Source organism: Capricornis sumatraensis, chromosome 2 (genome assembly GCF_032405125.1).
Source record: "Capricornis sumatraensis isolate serow.1 chromosome 2, serow.2, whole genome shotgun sequence".
Classification (NCBI taxonomy): domain Eukaryota; kingdom Metazoa; phylum Chordata; class Mammalia; order Artiodactyla; family Bovidae; genus Capricornis; species Capricornis sumatraensis.
Genome location: NC_091070.1, coordinates 114432122 through 114450679, shown reverse-complemented (window position 1 = coordinate 114450679; position 18558 = coordinate 114432122). Strand labels below are relative to the sequence as shown.

The window sequence follows — 18558 nt, the reverse complement described above, 5'->3', positions numbered from 1 at the left end:
TTTCTCCCATTCTGAAGGTTATCTTTTCACCTTGCTTGTAGTTTCCTTTGCTGTGCAAAACTTTTAAGTTTAATCAGGTCCCACTTGTTTACTTTTGTTTTTATTTCCATTACTCTAGGAGATGGGTCATAGAGGATCTTGCTTTGATTTATGTCAAGTGTTCTGCCTATGTTTTCCTCTAAGAGTTTTATAGTTTCTGGCCTTACATTTAGGTCTTTAATCCATTTTGACTTTATCTTTGTGTATGGTGTTAGAAAGTGTTCTAATTTCATTCATTTACATGTAGCTGTCCAGTTTTCCCAGCTCCATTTATTGAAGAGGCTATCTTTGCCCCATTGTATATTCTTGCCTCCTTTGTTAAAAATAAGGTACCCATAAGATGCATGGGTTTATTTCTGGGCTTTTTATCTTGTTCCATTGGTCTATATTTCTGTTTTTGTGCCAGTACCATACTGTCTTGAACTATAGCTTTGTAGTATAATCTGAAGTCAGGAAGGTTGATTCCTCCAGCTCCATTCTTCTTTCTCAAGACTGCTTTGGCTATTTGGGGTATTTGTGTTTCTAAATGAATTGTGAAATTTTTTGTTCTAGTTCTAGTTCTGTGAAAAATGCCTTTGGCAATTTGACAGAGATCACATTGAATATGTAGACTGCATTTGATAGTATGGAACATGGAATATCTCTCCATATGTTTATGTCATCTTTGATTTCTTTGGTTAGTTTCTTATAATTTTCTGTGTACAGTTCTTTTGTGTCCTTGGGTTGGTTTATTCCTAGATATTTAATTTTTCTTTTTTTTCTTTTTACTTTATTTTACTTTACAATACTGTATTGGTTTTGCCATACATCAGCATGAATCTGCCATGGGTGTACACTCGTGGTGGATATTTAATTCTTTTTGTTGCAATGGTGAATAGGATTGATTCCTTACTTTCTGTTTCTGATTTTTCATTGTTAGTATATAGAAATGCAAGTGATTTCTATGTATTGATTTTTGTATCCTGCAACTTGACTAAGTTCACTGATTAGTTCTAGTAATTTTCTGATACTATCTTTAGGGTTTTTCTATATACAATATCATGTCATCTGCAAACAGTGACAGCTTTACTTTTTCTTTTCCGATCTGGATTTCTTTTATTTCTTTTTCTTCTCTGATTGCTCTAGCTAGGACTTCCAGATATTATTATTAATTATATGATTAATATAACTAAGTGGAATAATAAAATCATATAATTAAGTGGAATAACATTATTCCAGTATTGAATAATAGTGGTGAAAGTGAACACCCTTGTCTTATTCCTGATCCCAGAGGAAATGCTTTCAGTTTTTCACCACTGAGAATAATGTTTGCTGTAGGATTATCATATATGGTCTTTACTGAGGTAGGTTTCTTCTATGCCCACTTTTTAAAGAGTTTTAATCATAAATGGATGCTAAATTTTGTCAAAGGCTTTTTCTGCATCTATTGAGATTATCATTTTAATCTTTCAATTTGTTAATATGATGTATCACATTGATTGATTTCTGTATTTTGAAGAATCCTTGCACCCCTATGCTGGGAAAACTGATCAACCACTTGTGAAAAAATGAAACTAGATCACTTTCTAACACCATACACAAAAATAAACTCAAAATGGATTAAAGATCTAAATGTAAGATCAGAAACTATAAAACTCCTAGAGGAGAACATAGGCAAAACACTCTCAGACATAAATCACAGCAGGATCCTCTATGATCCACCTCCCAGAATACTGGAAATAAAAGCAAAAATAAACAAATGGGATTTAATTAAAATTAAAAGCTTCTGCACAACAAAAGAAACTATAAGCAAGGTGAAAAGACAGCCTTCTGAATGGGAGAAAATAATAGCAAATGAAGCAACTGACAAACAACTAATCTCAAAAATATACAAGCAACTTATGCAGCTCAATTCCAGAAAAATAAATGACCCAATCAAAAAATGGGCCAAAGAACTAAACAGACATTTCTCCAAAGAAGACATACGGATGGCTAACAAACACATGAAAAGATGCTCAACATCACTCATTATCAGAGAAATGCAGATCAAAACCACAATGAGGTACGATTTCACACCAGTCAGAATGTCAGCGATCCAAAAGTCTACAAGCAATAAATGCTGGAGAGGATGTGGAGAAAAGGGAACCCTCTTACACTGTTGGTGGGAATGCAAACTAGTACAGCCACTATGGAGAACAGTGTGGAGATTCCTTAAACAACTGGAAATAGAACTGCCTTATGACCCAGCAATCCCACTGCTAGGCATACACACCAAGGAAACCAGAATTGAAAGAGACACGTGTACCCCAATGTTCATCACAGCACTGTTTATAATAGCCAGGGCATGGAAGCAACCTAGATGTCCATCAGCAGATGAATGGACAAGAAAGCTGTGGTACATATACACAATGGAGTATTACTCAGCCATTAAAAAGAATACATTTGAATCAGTTCTAATGAGATGGATGAAACTGGAACCTATTATGCAGAGTGAAGTAAGCCAGAAAGAAAAACACCAATACAGTATACTGACACATATATATGGAATTTAGAAAGATGGTAATGATGAACCTCTATGCGAGACAGCAAAAGAGACACAGATGTATAGAACGGACTTTTAGACTCTGAGGGAGAGGGAGAGGGAGAGGGTGGGGTGATTTGGGAGAATGGCATTGAAACATGTATACTAACATGTAAGAAATGAATCGCCAGTCTATGTTCGATATAGGATACAGGATGCTTGGGGCTGGTGCACGGGAATGATCCAGAGAGATGATGTGGGGTGGGAGGTGGGAGTGGGGGTTCAGGATTGGGAACTCATGTACACCTGTGGCTGATTCATGTCAATGTATGGCAAAACCAACACAGTATTATAAAGCAAAATAAAGTAAAAATAAAAATTAAAAAAAAAAAAAAAAAGAATCCGTGCACCCCTGGAATAACCCAACTTGATCATGGTGTATGAGCTTTTTGATGTGTCGCAGCAATTTGTTTGCTAAAATTCTGTTGAGGATTTTTGCATCTATATTCATCAGTGATATTGGCCTGTAGTTTTCTTTTTTTGTGTGTTGTTTTTGTCTGGTTTTGGTATCAGGGTGATGGTGGCCTTGCAGAATAAGTTTGGAAGTGTTCCTACCTCCACAATTTTTTTAAAGAGTTTTAGAAGGATTGGCATTAGCTCTTCTCTAAATGTTTGATACAATTCTCCTGTGAAGCCATCTGGTCCTGGGCTTTTGCTTGGGAAATTTTTGATCACAGCTTCAATTTTAGTGCTTGTAATTGAGTTTTTCATAATTTCTATTTTTCCCTTCTTCAGTCTTGGCAGGTAGAACTTTTCTAAGAATCTGTCCATTTCTTCCAGGTTATCCATTTTAATGCCATATGCTGCTAAGTCGCTTCAATTGTGTCCGACTCTATGCGACCCCATAGATGGCAACCCACCAGGCTCCCCCATCCCTGGGATTCTCCAGGCAAGAACAATGGAGTGGGTTGCCATTGCCTTCTCCAATGCATGAAAGTGAAAAATGAAAGTGAAGTCGCTCAGTCGTGTCTGACTCTTAGAGACCCCATGGACTGCAGCCTACCAGGCTCCTCCATCCATGGGATTTTCCAGGCAAGAGTACTGGAGCGGGGTGCCATCGCCTTCTCCTTAATGCCATGTAGTTGTTCATAATGGTCTCTTATAATCCTTTGCATTTCTGCATTGTCTGTTGTAACCTCTCCTTTTTCATTTCTAATTTTGTTGATTTGATTCTGCTCTCTTTTTCCTTGATGAGTCTGGCTAAAGATTTGTCAATTTTGTTTATCTTCTCAAAGAACCAGCTTTTAGTTTTATTAATCTTTGCTATTGTTTCTTTCATTTCTTTTTCATTTATTTCTGCTCTGGTCTTCATGATTTCTTTACTTCTACAAATTATGGGGTCTTTTTTTTTTTTTTTCCTAGTTGTTTTAGGTGTAAAGTTAGGTTGTTTGTTCGATGTTTTTTCTCGTTTCTTGAGGTAGGATTGTATTGCTACAAACTTCCATCTTAGAACGACTTTTCCTGCATCACATAGGTTTTGAGTTGCTGTGTTTTCACTGTCATTTTTTTTCTAGAAATTTTTTGATTTCCCTTTTGTTTTCTTCAGTAACCTCTTGCTTATTTTTAAAATGCACTGTTTAATCTCCATATGTTTATGTTTCTTACAGTTTTTTTCTTCTAATTGATATCTAGTCTCATGGAATTGTGAGAAGATGCTTGACATGATTTCAATTTTCTTAAATTTACTAAGGTTTGATTTATGACCCAAGATGTGGTCTATCCTGGAGAATGTTTCACGTGCCCTTGAGAAGAATGTGTATTCTTCTGCATTTGGATGGAATTTCCTGAAGATGTCAATGAGACCCATCTTATCTAATGTATCATTTAAGACTTGTGTTTCTTTATTAACTTTCTGTTTTGATGATCTGTTCATTGGTGTGAGTGGTATGTTAAAGTCTCCTACTATTATTGTGTTACTGTCAGATTCTCCTTTTCTGTCTGTTGGTGTTTGTCTTATGTATTGAGGTTCTCCTATGTTGGGTACATAGAAATGTATAATTGTTATGTCTTCCTCTTGGATTGATTCCTTGATCATTATGTAGTGTCCTTCCTTATCTCTCGTAGTATTCTTTATCTTAAGGTCTCTTTTGTCCGATATGAGGATTGCTACTCCAGCTTTCTACTCTAACTTTCAGTCTATATGTGTCTTGAAGTCTGAAGTGGGTTTCTTGTAGACAGAATATATATGGGTCTTGTTTTTGTATCCATTCAGCCAGTCTGTGTCTTTTAGTTTGAACATTTAATCCATTTACATTGAAAGTAATTATTAATATATTTATGTTCCTATTGTCATTTTCTTAATAGTTTGGGGTTGATTTTGTAGATCTTTTTTCTTCTGTTGTATTTCTTGACTGTATAAATCCCTTTAACATTTGTTGTAAAGTTGGTTTGATGGTACTGAATTCTCTTAACTTTTGCTTGTCTGAAAAGCTTTTTATTTCTCCATCAATTTTGAGTGAGATCCTTTCTGGGTTCAGTAATCTTAGTTGTAGATTTTCCCCTCTCAGTACTTTAAATATATCCTGCCATTCCCTTTTGGCCTGCAGAGTTTCTGCTGAAAGGTCAGCTATTAAGCATATAGAGTTTCCCTTGTATATTACTTGTTGCTTCTCCCTTGCTGCTTTTAGTAGTCTTTCTTTGTGTTTAGTCTTTGTTAGTTTGATTAGTATATGTCAAGAGGAGAGTGAAAAAGTTGGCTTAAAGCTCAACATTCAGAAAACAAAGATCATGGCATCTGGTCCCATCACTTCATGGCAAATAGATGGAGAAACAGTGTCAGACTTTATTTTTTTGGGCTCCAGAATCACTGCAGATGGTGACTGCAGCCATGAAATTAAAAGATGCTTACTCCTTGGAAGGAAAGTTATGACCAACCTAGATAGCATATTCAAAAGCAGAGACATTACTTTTCCAACAAAGGTCCATTTAGTCAAGGCTATGGTTTTTCCAGTGGTCATGTATGGATGTGAGAGTTGGACTGTGAAGAAGGCTGAGTGCTGAAGAATTGATGCTTTTGAACTGTGGTGTTGGAGAAGACTCTTGAGAGTCCCTTGGACTGCAAGGAGATCCAACCAGTCCATTCTAAAGGAGATCAGCCCTGGGTATTCTTTGGAAGGAATGATGCTAAAGCTGAAACTCCAGTACTTTGGCTACCTCATGTGAAGAGTTGACTCATTGGAAAAGACTCTGATGCTGGGAGGGATTGGGAGCAGGAGGAAAAGGGGACGACAGAGGATGAGATGACTGGATGGCATCACTGACTCGATGGACATGAGTTTGAGTGAACTCCGGGAGATGGTGATGGACAGGGATGCCTGGCGTGCTGCGATTCATGGGGTCGCTGAGGGTCAGACGCGACTGATCGACTTCACTTTCACTTTTCACTTTCATGCATTGGAGAAGGAAAGGCAACCCACTCCAGTGTTCTTGCCTGGAGAATCCCAGGGACGGGGGAGCCTCATGGGCTGCCGTTTATGGGGTCGCACAGAGTCAGACACGACTGAAGCGACTTAGCAGCAGCAGTAGCATTTTTTCTAGGTATTTACGAAATACTTTCTAATGACAGACAATTAACAGAATTCATAATAACCCATTAAAATCAGTTGCTATTATTAGTGGTAATTAGCTGGAAATAGAAAAAGTTTCTTGTGTAAGACTAATGTTTATTAAACACACACACACACTCTGTCTCTAAAGCTAAAATCTCTATTTATGAGACAAGGAAGAAATATGTTTAGTTGTCCCATTACTACCTCAGTCATGTTAATAGAGAGTACTTTGCTCAAAACTAAATTTTTACCATTTCAAGAAAAATGAAACAATCATGAGATGATTTATTTAATGGCCAAGAGTGAGAAAGGCTTGAGTATGACAAAGACAAGGGCACAGTCAAAAATTCCTGAAAAACAGAAAAGGTTGGTAGATTTGACCCCATGCTCAGTTGCTTCAGTCATGTCTACCTTTTTGTGACCCTATGGACTGTGGCTCTCCAGGCTTCTCTGCCCATGGGATTCTCCAGGCAAGAATAATGAAGTGGGTTGCCATGCCCTCCTCCAGGGAATCTTCCCAACCCAGGGATCGAATCTATGTCTCTTGCTTCTCCTAAATTGCGGGCAGATTCTTTATCCACTGGGCCACCTGGGAAGCCCACATGGTTAGAAAAAATATCACAAATTAGAGAAAATAGTATAACTCATATATTAAAAGTCAAAAAAGGGGGAAATATTTAAATGTTCTCCCTTTGGGAAAAAAAGAGGATCAATAACAATTCAGGAGAATTCTATGTGACTATGCAAAAGATTAACTCAGTTATTTATGTGCTGATATAAAATAATTACTAACCTACATCATCAAGGGGGAAAAAAAGCACTGTTCCGAGCAGATTACATAACTTGTTATTCATGTAAAAAATAAGGGGAATTATGTATATGTTTTCTATACATAGAGATAGAATATCTTTGAAAAGTTATAGGGAAAAGGAAAAGGGCATGAGGGTCTTTTCATAGCTTATCATTCTATACCTTTAAAATTTTTAGCTATGTGACTTTATTGGCTATTCAAAAGCTTAATAAAGTTGAAAAAATTAAACTCCCCTGACTCGCTATAGACATAAAGACATAAATAGGACGAAAGGGAAAGAATGGGGGGAAAAATCTATATAAGTCATAGTGAAAAGAGAGCTAGAGTAACTATTCTGATATCAGAAAAATAGATTTTAAGTAAAAAATAAAGTTATGAGACAAAATGTGACATTTTATACCTATAAAGGGTCAATTCATCAAGAAAATATAACAAGTATGCAATATGCATGCCAAATAACAGTCTGCAAATTATGAAACAAATATTGACAGAACTAAAAAGAAAAATAATTTTAAAAAAATAATTGGAAACGTCAATGCCTTATTTACAGATAAAACATCTAGAAAAAGATCAGTAAATCATGGAGAACTTGGGCAATTTTATAAACCAACTAAATTTATAAAATACATGTATAGCACACTCTACCCAACAACAGAATGCACATTTTTCTAATTGCACATGGACATTCTCTAAGGTAAATCATGTTAGACCATGAAATAAAAATTCATAAATTTTAAAAGTTTAAAATTATAGAAACTATCTTCTCAGACCATACTGTGTCCAAGGTAGATATCAATAACCAAAGGTAGAAATTGATAATCAAAAGAAAGCTGGAAAATATGCAATTACATGAAAATTTAATAATATACTCTTATTCAACCAATAGGCCAAAGAAGAAATCAGAAGAGAAATGAAAAAATACTTTGTGATGAATGAAAATAAAGCAAAACATTAAAAAAAATTATAAATATATTAAAAGTACTGCTCATTATATTACATTATGGTTGTAAATACCTACATTAAAAAATTAAAAAAGATCTCAAATCAACAACGTAAATATATATCTTATGGAACTATCAAAAGAACAAACTAAACCCAAAGCCAGCAGAATAAAAGGAAATAATAAAGATTAGTGCAAAAATAAATGAAATAGAATGTAGAAAAGTAATTGAATCAGTGAAATCAATGAAACCACAAGTTACTTTTTTGAAAAGATCAACAAAATTGAGAGAGGTAATAGTTGAACAACATTGGGAATACACAAAATGCCACTGAATCATACTCTTCATAGTGTTAATTGTATGAGAATTTCACCTCAAAAAAAGACAAGTACCTAAGAGTGAGTGCATGTGTACTAAGTAGCTTCAGTCATGTCTGACTCTTTGTCACCCTATGGACTATAGCACACCAGGCATATTGGAGTGGTTGCCATGCTCTCCTCCAGGGGATCTTCCAGACCCAGGGATCGAACCCAGGTCTCCTGCATTTCTTGCATTGGCAGGCAGGTTCTTTACCATCAGCACCACCTGGGAAACCTGTACCTAACAGTATGCTGGTACAATTCTTGAAATATAACAAAAAGAGCAAGAAGTTTCCAAAGGGAAAATATTTTAAAGAAAAAAAATTCAGACTTTTCATCTGCAAACTGGAAGCTTGATGACAGTGAAAAGGCATCTGTGTGCTACTCAGAGGATAGGAGAGCAATCTTTGCCATTCAACCTCAATGCCATCCTGTCTGGCTCAGCAGTAAAGAATCCGCCTACAATGCAGGAGACTCGGGTTCAGTCCCTGGGTTGAGAAGATTCCCTTGGAGAAGGAAATGCAACCCACTCCAGTATTCTTGGTTGAGAAATCCCATGGAGAGAGGAGCCCTCCATGGGTTGGGCTACAGTCCATAGTGTCACAAAAGAGTTGTATATGACTTAGTGACTAAACAAAGAAGACATTAGCACTTAAGTAAGGATTTAGAGAGTATATCACTCACAGAGCCTATTTGAGAAAAATCGTCAAAAAAGTTGTCCATCAAATAAGAAGCTAATCTTAACAGTAGGTGGGCTTCTCAGGTGGTGCTAGCAGTAAAGAACCCACCTGCCAATGCAGGAGACATAAGAGACACGAGTTTAATCCCTGCGTAGGGAAGGTTCCTTGGAGGTGGAAGAATAATGGCAACCCACTCCAATATTCTTGCCTGGAGAATCCCATGGACAGAGGAGTCTGGCGGGCTACAGTCCATAGGGTCGCAGAGTTGGACACAACTGAAGCGACTTAGAACCCACATGGAACAATAGGGAAAGATGAATAAACAGTGGTAAGAAAAAAACCACACAACAATTGTAATTAAACTGCATAGATGATGATATTGTAAGATCAAGAAAACATAGAAAGAATACACAGAAAAAAATGTACAAAAAAGATCTTAATAACCCAAATAACCATAATGGTGTGGTTACGTACCCAGAGCCAGACATTCTGGGGTGTGAAGTCAGGTGGGCCTTGTGAAGCACTGCTGTCAGTAAAACTAGTAGAGGTGATGGAATTCCACCAGAGCTATTTAAAATCCTAGAAGTTGATGCTATCAAAGTACTTCACTCAATATGCCAGCAAATTTGGAAAACTCAGAAGTGGCCACAGGACTGGAAAATGTCAATCCTCATCCCAATTCCCAAGAAGGGCAATACTAAAGAATGTTCAAAGCATGGGACAATTGTACTCATCTTCCACACTAGTAAGGTTATGCTCAAAATCCTCCAAGCTAGGCTTCAGCATTATGCCAACCGAGAAATTTCAGATGTTCAGGTTGGGTTTAGAAAAGGCAGAGGAATCAGAGATCAAATTGCCAACATTCACTTTCTTGCTTTCATAAAGAAAGCAAGAGAATTTCAGAAAAACATCTATCTCTGTTTCACTGAATATGCTAAAGCCTTTAACTGTGTGGATCATAACAAATTGTGGAAACCTCTTAAAGAGATAGGAATACCAGACCATCTTATCTGTCTCCTGTGACACCTGTATGCATTTCAAGAAGCAACAGTTAGAACCTTGTATGGAACAACTGACTGGTTCAGGATTGAGAAAGGACTATGACAAGGCTGTTTATTGTCACCCTGTTTATTTAATGAATACACATAGCATGTTATGCGAAATGCCAGGCTGGATGAGTTAGAAGCTGGAATCAATATTGCTGGGAAAAATATCAACAATCTCAGATATGCAGATGATATCACTCTAATGGCATAAAGTGAAGAGGAACTAAAGAGCCTCTTTATGAGGGTGAAGGAGGAGAGTGAAAAAGCCAACTTAAAACTCGGTTTTAAAAAAACTAAGATCATGGCATCTGGTCCCATCACTTCATGGCAAATCAAAGGGGAAAAGGCAGAAGCAGTGACAGATTTCCTGTTCTTGGGCTCTAAAATCACTGCGGATGGTGATTGCAGCCATAAAATTAGAAGACAATTGCTTCTTGGCAGAAAAGCTATGTAAAACCTAGGCAGTGTGCTAAAAAGTAAAGACATCACTTTGCCGACAAATGTCCGTATAGTCAAGGCTATGGTCTTTCCAGTAGTTATGTACAGATGAGAGAGTTGGACCATAAGGCAGAGCACCAAAGAATTGATGCTTTCCAACTGTGGTGCTGGAGAAGACTTTTGAAAGTCCCTTGGACAGCAAGGAGATCAATCCAGTCAATCTTAAAGGAAATCAACACTGAATACTCATTGGAAGGACTGATGCTGAAGCTCGAATACTTTGGCCATCTGATGTGAAGAGGCGATTCATTAGAAAATACCCTGATTTTGGGAAAGATTGAAGGCAAGAGGAGAAAGGGATGGCAGAGGATGAGATCATTGAGTGGCATCACCGATTAAATAGACATGAACTTGGGAAAACTCTGGGAGATGGTGAGGGACAGGGAAGCCTGGTACGCTGCAGTCCATGGGGTCTCAAAAAGTCAGAAACGACTTGACTACTGAACAACAACAACAAAGATTCTTGAAATAAAGATGCCATATTTTCAGAGAAAATCTAATAAATGTCTAGAAACAGAACACTTGACTAAGTCAGTGAAACCTTCAAATTGGAAGAATGTTGCAGGGGGAGGTGTTAGAATAGTACAAGGCTGAGCAGGGATTGTGGGCTAGTGAGTGTTCTACATTTTCATTCTAGCTGTGATGGTGGTGAGCAATGGGAAATAGAGCAGGATGGGCATTATTTGACTATTTTAATATAATAGAGAAGAAGTATATGTATTAAGGAGATGAGTACTAATGGAATGAGAAGTATAAAGGCATTTTGGAAGTACTATGGAACAGACAAAGAAAAGAATGAAAGGAAATCTGACCTCAGCTCTCAGTAGCGGTGCCCTAGTTGTCCACCCCTCCTTCTTGAAACATTTTCCTTCTTTGGCTTTTCTAACCCTGCACTTACCTGGTCCTCCCCACTGGCTGTTCCTTCTCCACCTCTCCCAATGGACCTGAATCCTCTGGTGGTCAGTGCTATGGCCTCTTTCCTTCCCTAGCTATAGTCACCTAATCCCTAGGTGATTTTAGCTAATCCCATGGCTGTAAGTAGCATGACTGAACTGAGGGCCACATTTCCAGCCTGGACATCTCCCCCCCCAGGCTTAACCCATCTATGTGGCCCGTTTAACGTCTGTTCTTGAAAGGCAAAGTTAACAGTCTAAAGCTGAATTCTTGTGTTATGCCTACCTTCACCCGAAACCTGCTCCTCCCCAGACTTTAATAATATTTACAGCTCAATAAATGTCACTCCATCTACCCAGTTGTTTAAGCCAAAAACCTAGAAATCATCTTTGATTCTTCTTTTCCTTCTCTCTGACATCCAGTCCATCAGCACTCTCTATAACTCTACCTCCAAAATTTCCTTAATCTCCCCATTTCTCCTGATCTCCTACCACCATCCTTCTCTCACTTAACCTATTGAGAAAGCCTCAGAACGGAAATCCCTTTTCCTCTTCTTGCCTTGCTATAAACCATTATGCACACAGTATGTATTCTAAGGTGATCAATAAAAATGTAAACCACATATTACCCTGCTGAAAACCATTTGGCATCTTCCTGTGGCAATCAGAATCCATCCAAACCACCTACAAACCCTGCAAAGCCTTTCCTGCCTCAGTCCATCTTCAGATCTCTCCTTCACTCAGTCTGCTCCAGGCACAGTCCTCCATTCATCCCACATGGAGACCACGATATTTTGTACACTGGAAACTTTGTATGCCTGGAAGAATTCATTCTGTCCTCTAATCATTCAGAACTCACTTTAGCTGTCACACCTTTTTAAGGTACTTTCTTAATAAACCATCCATGCCTCACATATTCATTAAACCACCAGTATCTTATCACATTATCTTTAATTGTCAATCAGCATTCTTGGTTACAAGTAACAGATATCAACTGACTGTGGATGAACATAGAGCCTGTCAAACAGTGAAATAAACCAGAAAGAGAAAAGTAAATGTTGATATATGGAAATATATATGCATATAAATGGAATCTAAGAAAACTGATACTGATTAACTTATTTGCAGGGTAGGTAGAGATACAAACATAGAGAACAGACTTATGGACACAGTGGGGGAAGGAGAGAGTGGGACAGATTGAGAGAGTAGCATTGACATATATTCACTACCCTGTGTAAAATAGCAAGTGGGAAGCAGCTGTATAGCACAGGAAACTCAGCTCAGTGCTTTGTGATGGCCTAAAGGGCTGGGGTGGGGGTGGGGTGGGAGGAGGCTCAAGAGGAAGGGAATATGTGTATACCTATGGCTGATTCATGTTGTTGTACGGCAGGAACCAACACAATATTGTAAAGCATTATCCTCCAATTAAAAATAAATTTAAAAAGCATTTAATCCAGTTACATTTAAAGTAATTATTGATATGTATATTCCTATTGCCATTTTCTTAATTGTTTGGGATTGATTTCGTAGGTCTTTTTCTTCTCTTGTACTTCTTGACTGTATAAGTCTAAGAAGTTAACGGTAGTTAAGTATTCATATTAAAGGAGAGCAAGTGGTCTACAGACCTTTGAAGGATCCGGGTGACAAGGCCCTGAGATGACTCATCCAGGAGCCACAACAGAACTGGTCCAGTAGAAACTGGTCTGTTATTTCTGACACAGACACCACAGCTTACATCCCACTGACTGGATACTTGACTTGCCTCAGAACCGCTGTCACCCTTGCCTCAGGCAATCAGGTGGCTGCTTCCATGACTGTCATTGTCAATAGCACATATACTGTGGTCCTCCTCTCACCATGCAGTAGCTTCTGTTTGGAAGTCTGAATAGGTGCATCTGACTGGAGGAGCCCAGGTCATGTGCTGTCTCTGCTATAAAGGTGGCTGGGAAAGTATCAGGCATTTTCACATTGGGCTGTGTTTCATAAGACAGAAAATTCCATAAATATGAGAAGGGAGTTCAGATGTTCAACCTAACGGAGACGGCTTTCTTGAGCATCAGGAACCTCACCATGGAAATGAAATGAGTGGACTATATACAGCAAAAATCAAATTCCACTCAAGAAAATTGAATGAGGAAGAATTTAGACTCTGTTTATATGGTAAGGTGTGGGACCATGCCCCATGAAATCTGTGCCACATACTTTTTTAACAGCACTTACAAGTACCTGAAATCTTGTGCTTTCTCCTGCTTTTTTCAGCAGTCTCCTTGGCTACAATGGTAGTTCCATGAAAGCAGGGATCGGGTCCACTTGTTCACCACTGTATCTCTGGCAATCTTAGTTATGCCTAGCTCATTAAACATTTATTGAAAGAAAGTGGACTGAGGGCCCAGTGAGTAAAAATTAGTATCAAATAAGTAGAGTTTCAAGAAAGAGTAGTCATATGTCAAATGCCACAAGATGGTCCCATAAGGCTAACACTGACAGATTGACTAAATGACATGTGGATTTGTTAATTTTAAGTAGTTATCAGTATCTCAATCAAGAGCAATTTCAGAGGAGTGGTGGCCAGAAACCAAAAGGCAATGGGTTGAGGAGGAAAAAAAAGACATCATAAGAGAAAGCTGAAATGATTTTCTTCTAGTGTTTAGAAACAATGCGGAAATTGTGTTATTACTTATGAACTTCAACATTTTCAGTTTCTATTTCCTAAAATTAAACCAAAGGCCATATTGGGTGCAAGCTGCAAGAAAAGGAAAGAGCATGAGTCTGGAAGGGTGACAGACATGTGCTTGAATCAAAGCTATCAACTTCTAGGCAAGACCCATGCCTAAGCAAGTTTACCTCTGCAGTTTTGTTTCCTTGTCTGTAAAAATGGAGATAATCTTCTTATAAGTGTAAAATTAGTGTGATGTAAAGACAGCAGATATAGCATAACGTTTGCTCTGCTTCTTTCTTCCTCCAGGCTTAGCTAGTCGGTCACCAGATTCTCAAGCTGTCAAATACCCCAGCTCTTCCTGCACATTGAAAAGGACTGTGGGGACATCTGTCCAGCTGACACTGACCTCCCCTTTGGATCCTAACATCCGAGAGATTGAGTGGAATTGGCAACCTGAGGGTGATGAGAAAACACAGCTTCTAGTGTCCTGGAAGCCTCAGATCCCTAATCCTGACTGGTATGATCTTGAAGAAATATACAAGCACAGACTCAATCTAACAGAGATGGCTTTCTTGAGCATCAGGAACCTCACCATGGAAATGAGTGGACTATATACAGCAAAAATCAAATTCAACTCAGGAAAATCAAATGAGGAAGCATTTAGACTCTGTTTATATGGTAAGGTGTGGGACTATGCCCCAAGCATGCATTCCAACAACCACTTTATTTAAAGAAAGTTAGCCTAAACTCAGGGTATTTTTTTTTAAGTCTTTTTTTTTTTTTTTTTTAGAAATTTTTACATCTCTTCTGATGCCCTAAATGTAAAACTAAAATTTAAATATTACACCTTAGGAAAAACTATCTATAATTTCTTTTTGTTTCTTTAAAAATATTCATTTAGAATAAGAACAAAAAATGGCTTAAGATTTGTCACCTTCCGGTTAATCTACCTCTAGCAGAACCAAGGTAAGGCCTGACCACCTGACCTCCCCTCCCCGGCTTGACCCTCATCAGAACTCCACCGCCCACTCTAGGGACTCACACACAGCTGGTGGAGGGAAGGTACAGGATACAGGATGGGGTCTAATGCTACATATCTCATGAGAAACAACCAATGAAAGTTTTAATAGAGTGATCACTTGAAAGGCTCCCCAGGAGCGTGAGAGAGCAAAAGTAAAAGTGTTAATCACTCAGTTGTGACTCTTTGGGACCCCATGGCCTCTAGCCCATCAGGCCCCTCTCTCCATGGAGTTCTCCAGGCAAGAATGCTACAGTGGGTTGCCATAGAGGCCCACTCAAGAGTATACAAAAAAAAAAAAAAGCATTCAATTGTAAAATACTGCAAAAATTGATTATTAGAATTATACAGTTGTATCAGAAATGCCCTTATAGGTTGCTTCAAAAACTGATTTAAACGTTTTTTTGTTTTGTTTTAATTGGAGACTAATTACTTTACAATATTGTAGTGGCTTGCCATACATTGACACGAATCTGCCATTTTGAACCCCCCTCCCACCTCCCTCCCCATCCCATCCCTCTGGGTCATCCCAGTGCACCAGCCCTGAGCACCCTGTATCATGCATCGAACCTGGACTGGCAATTCATTTCACATATGATAATACACATGCTTCAATGCCATTCTCCCAATTCATCCCACCCCCTCCCTCTCCCACAGAGTCCAAAAGACTGTTCTATACATCTGTGTCTCTTTTGCTGTCTCGCACACAGGGTTATCATCACCATCTTTCTAAATTCCATATTTATGCATTAGTATAATGTATTAGTGTTTTTCTCTCTGGCCTACTTCACTCTGTATAATAGGCTCCAGTTTCATCCACCTCATTAGAACTGATTCAAATGTACTCTTTTTAATTGCTGAGTAATATTCCATTGTGTATTTGTACCACAGCTTTCTTATCCATTCATCTGCTGATGGACATCTAGGTTGCTTCCATGTCCTGGCTATTATAAACAGTGCTGCAATGAACTTTGGGGTACACGTGTCTCTTCCAATTCTGGTTTCCTCAGTGTGTATGCCCAGCAGTGGGATTGCTGGGTCATATGGTAATTCTATTTCAGTTTTTTAAGGAATCTCCACACTGTTCTCCATAGTGGCTGTACTAGTTTGCATTCCCACCAACAGTGTAAGAGGGTTTCCTTTTCTCCACGTCCTCTCCAGCATTTATTCTTTTAGACTTTTGGATAGTAGCCATTCTGACTGGCATGAAATGGTACCTCATTGTGGATGTGATTTGCATTTCTTTGATAATGAGTGATGTTGAGCATCTTTTCATGTGTTTGTTAGCCATCTGTATGTCTCCTTTGGAGAAATGTCTGTTTAGTTCTTTGGCCCATTTTTTGATTGGGTCATTTATTTTTCTGGAATTGAGCTGCAGGTGTTGCTTGTATATTTTTGAGATCAATTCTTTGTCAGGTGCTTCGTTTGCTATCATTGTCTCTGATTCTGAAGGCTGTCTTTTCACCTTGCTTATAGTTACCTTTGTTGTGCAAAAGGTTTTAAACTTAATTAGGTCCAAATTGTTTATTTTTGTGTTTATTTCCAATATTCTGGGAGGTGGGTCGTAGAGGATCCTGCTGTGATTTATGTCCAAGAGTGTTTTGTCTATGTTTTCCTCTAGGAGTTTTATAGTTTCTGGTCTTATGTTTAGATCTTTAATCCATTTTGAGTTTATTTTTGTGTATGGTGTTAGAAAATGTTCTAGTTTCATTCTTTTACAAGTGGTTGATCAGTTTTCCCAGCACCACTTGTTAAAGAGATTGTCTTTTCTCCACTGGATATTCTAACCTCCTTTGTCAAAGATAAGGTGTCCTAGGTGCATGAATTTATCTCTGGGCTTTCTATTTTGTTCTATTGATCTATATTTTTGTCTTTGTACCAGTACCATACTGTCTTGATGACTGTGGCTTTGTAGTAGAGCCTGAAGTCAGGCAGGTTGATTCCTCCAGTTCCATTCTTCTTTCTCAAGATTGCTTTGGCTATTTGAGTTTTTTTTTGTATTTCCATAAAAATTGTGAAATTATTTGTTCTGCTGCTGCTGCTAAGTCACTTCAGTCATATCCGACTCTGTGTGACCCCATACACGACAGCCCACCAGGCTCCCCAGTCCCTGGGATGCTCCAGGCAAGAACACTGGAGTGGGTTGCCATTTCCTTCTCAAGTGAATGAAAGTGAAAAGTGAAAATGAAGTCGCTCAGTCGTGTCCGACCCTCAGCGACCCCATAGGATTGCATTGAATCTCTAGATTGTTTTGGGTAGTATACTCATTTTCACTATATTGATTCTTCCAATCCATGAACATGGTATATTTCTCCATCTATTTGTGTCCTCTTTGATTTCTTTCATCAGTGTTTTATAGTTTTCTATATATACATATTTTGTTTCTTTAGGTAGATATATTCCTAAGTATTTTATTCTTTTCATTGCAATGGTGAATGGAATTGTTTCCTGAATTTCTCTTTCTGTTTTCTCATTGTTAGTGTATAGGAATGCAAGAGACTTCTGTGTGTTACTTTTATATCCTGCAACTTTACTATAGTCATTGATTAGCTCTAGTAATTTTCTGGTGGAGTCTTTAGGATTTTCTATGTAGAGGGTCATGTCATCTGCAAACAGTGAGAGTTTTACTTCTTCTTTTCCAGTCTGGATTCCTTTTATGTCTTTTTCTGCTCTGATTGCTGTGGCCAAAACTTCCAAAACTATGTTGAATAGTAGTGGTGAGAGTGGGCACCCTTGTCTTGTTCCTGACTTTAGGGGAAATGCTTTCAATTTTTCACCATTGAGGATAATGTTTGCTGAGGGTTTGGCATATATAGCTTTTATTATGTTGAGGTATGTTCCTTCTATTCCTGCTTTCTGGAGGGTTTTCATCATAAATGGATGTTGAATTTTGTCAAAGGCTTTCTCTGCATCTATTGAGATAATCATATAGTTTTTATCTTTCAATTTATTATTGTGGTGTATTACGTTGATTGCTTTGTGGATATTGAAGAATCCTTGCATCCCTGGGATAAAGCCAATTTGGTCACAATGTATGATCTTTTTAATATGTTGTTGGATTCTGTTTGCTAGAATTTTGTTGAGGATTTTTGCATCTATGTTCATCAGTGATATTGGCCTGTAGTTTTCTTTTTTGTGTGGCATCTTGTCTGGTTTTGGTATTAGGGTGATGGTGGCCTCATAGAATGAGTTTGAAAGTTTACTTTCTCTGCAATTTTCTGAAAGAGTTTGAGTAGGATAGGTATTAGCTCTTCTATAAATTTTTGGCAGAATTCAACTGTGAAGCCGTCTTGTCCTGGGCTTTTGTTTGCTGAAAGATTTCTGATTACAGTTTCAATTTCTGTGCTTGTGATGGGTCTGTTAAGATTTTCTATTTCTTCCTGGTTCAGTTTTGGAAAGTTGTACTTTTCTAGGAATTTGTTCATTTCTTCCATGTTGTCCATTTTATTGGCATATAATTGCCTGATAGTAGTCTCTTATGATCCTTTGTATTTCTGTGTTGTCTC

At 38.0% G+C, this 18558-nt stretch overlaps 1 protein-coding gene across 2 annotated transcripts in view; it reads left to right on the top strand.

The window, feature by feature from the left end:
* LOC138073733 (SLAM family member 9-like) overlaps window positions 1-18558 on the top strand; it is a 42821-nt gene that overhangs the window by 9685 nt on the left and 14578 nt on the right. For both annotated transcript variants that reach the window (XM_068965626.1, XM_068965625.1), the window contains exon 2: window positions 14341-14712. In XM_068965626.1, the coding sequence (XP_068821727.1) occupies window positions 14341-14712 (372 nt within the window). The remainder of the gene's footprint in view (window positions 1-14340; window positions 14713-18558) is intronic.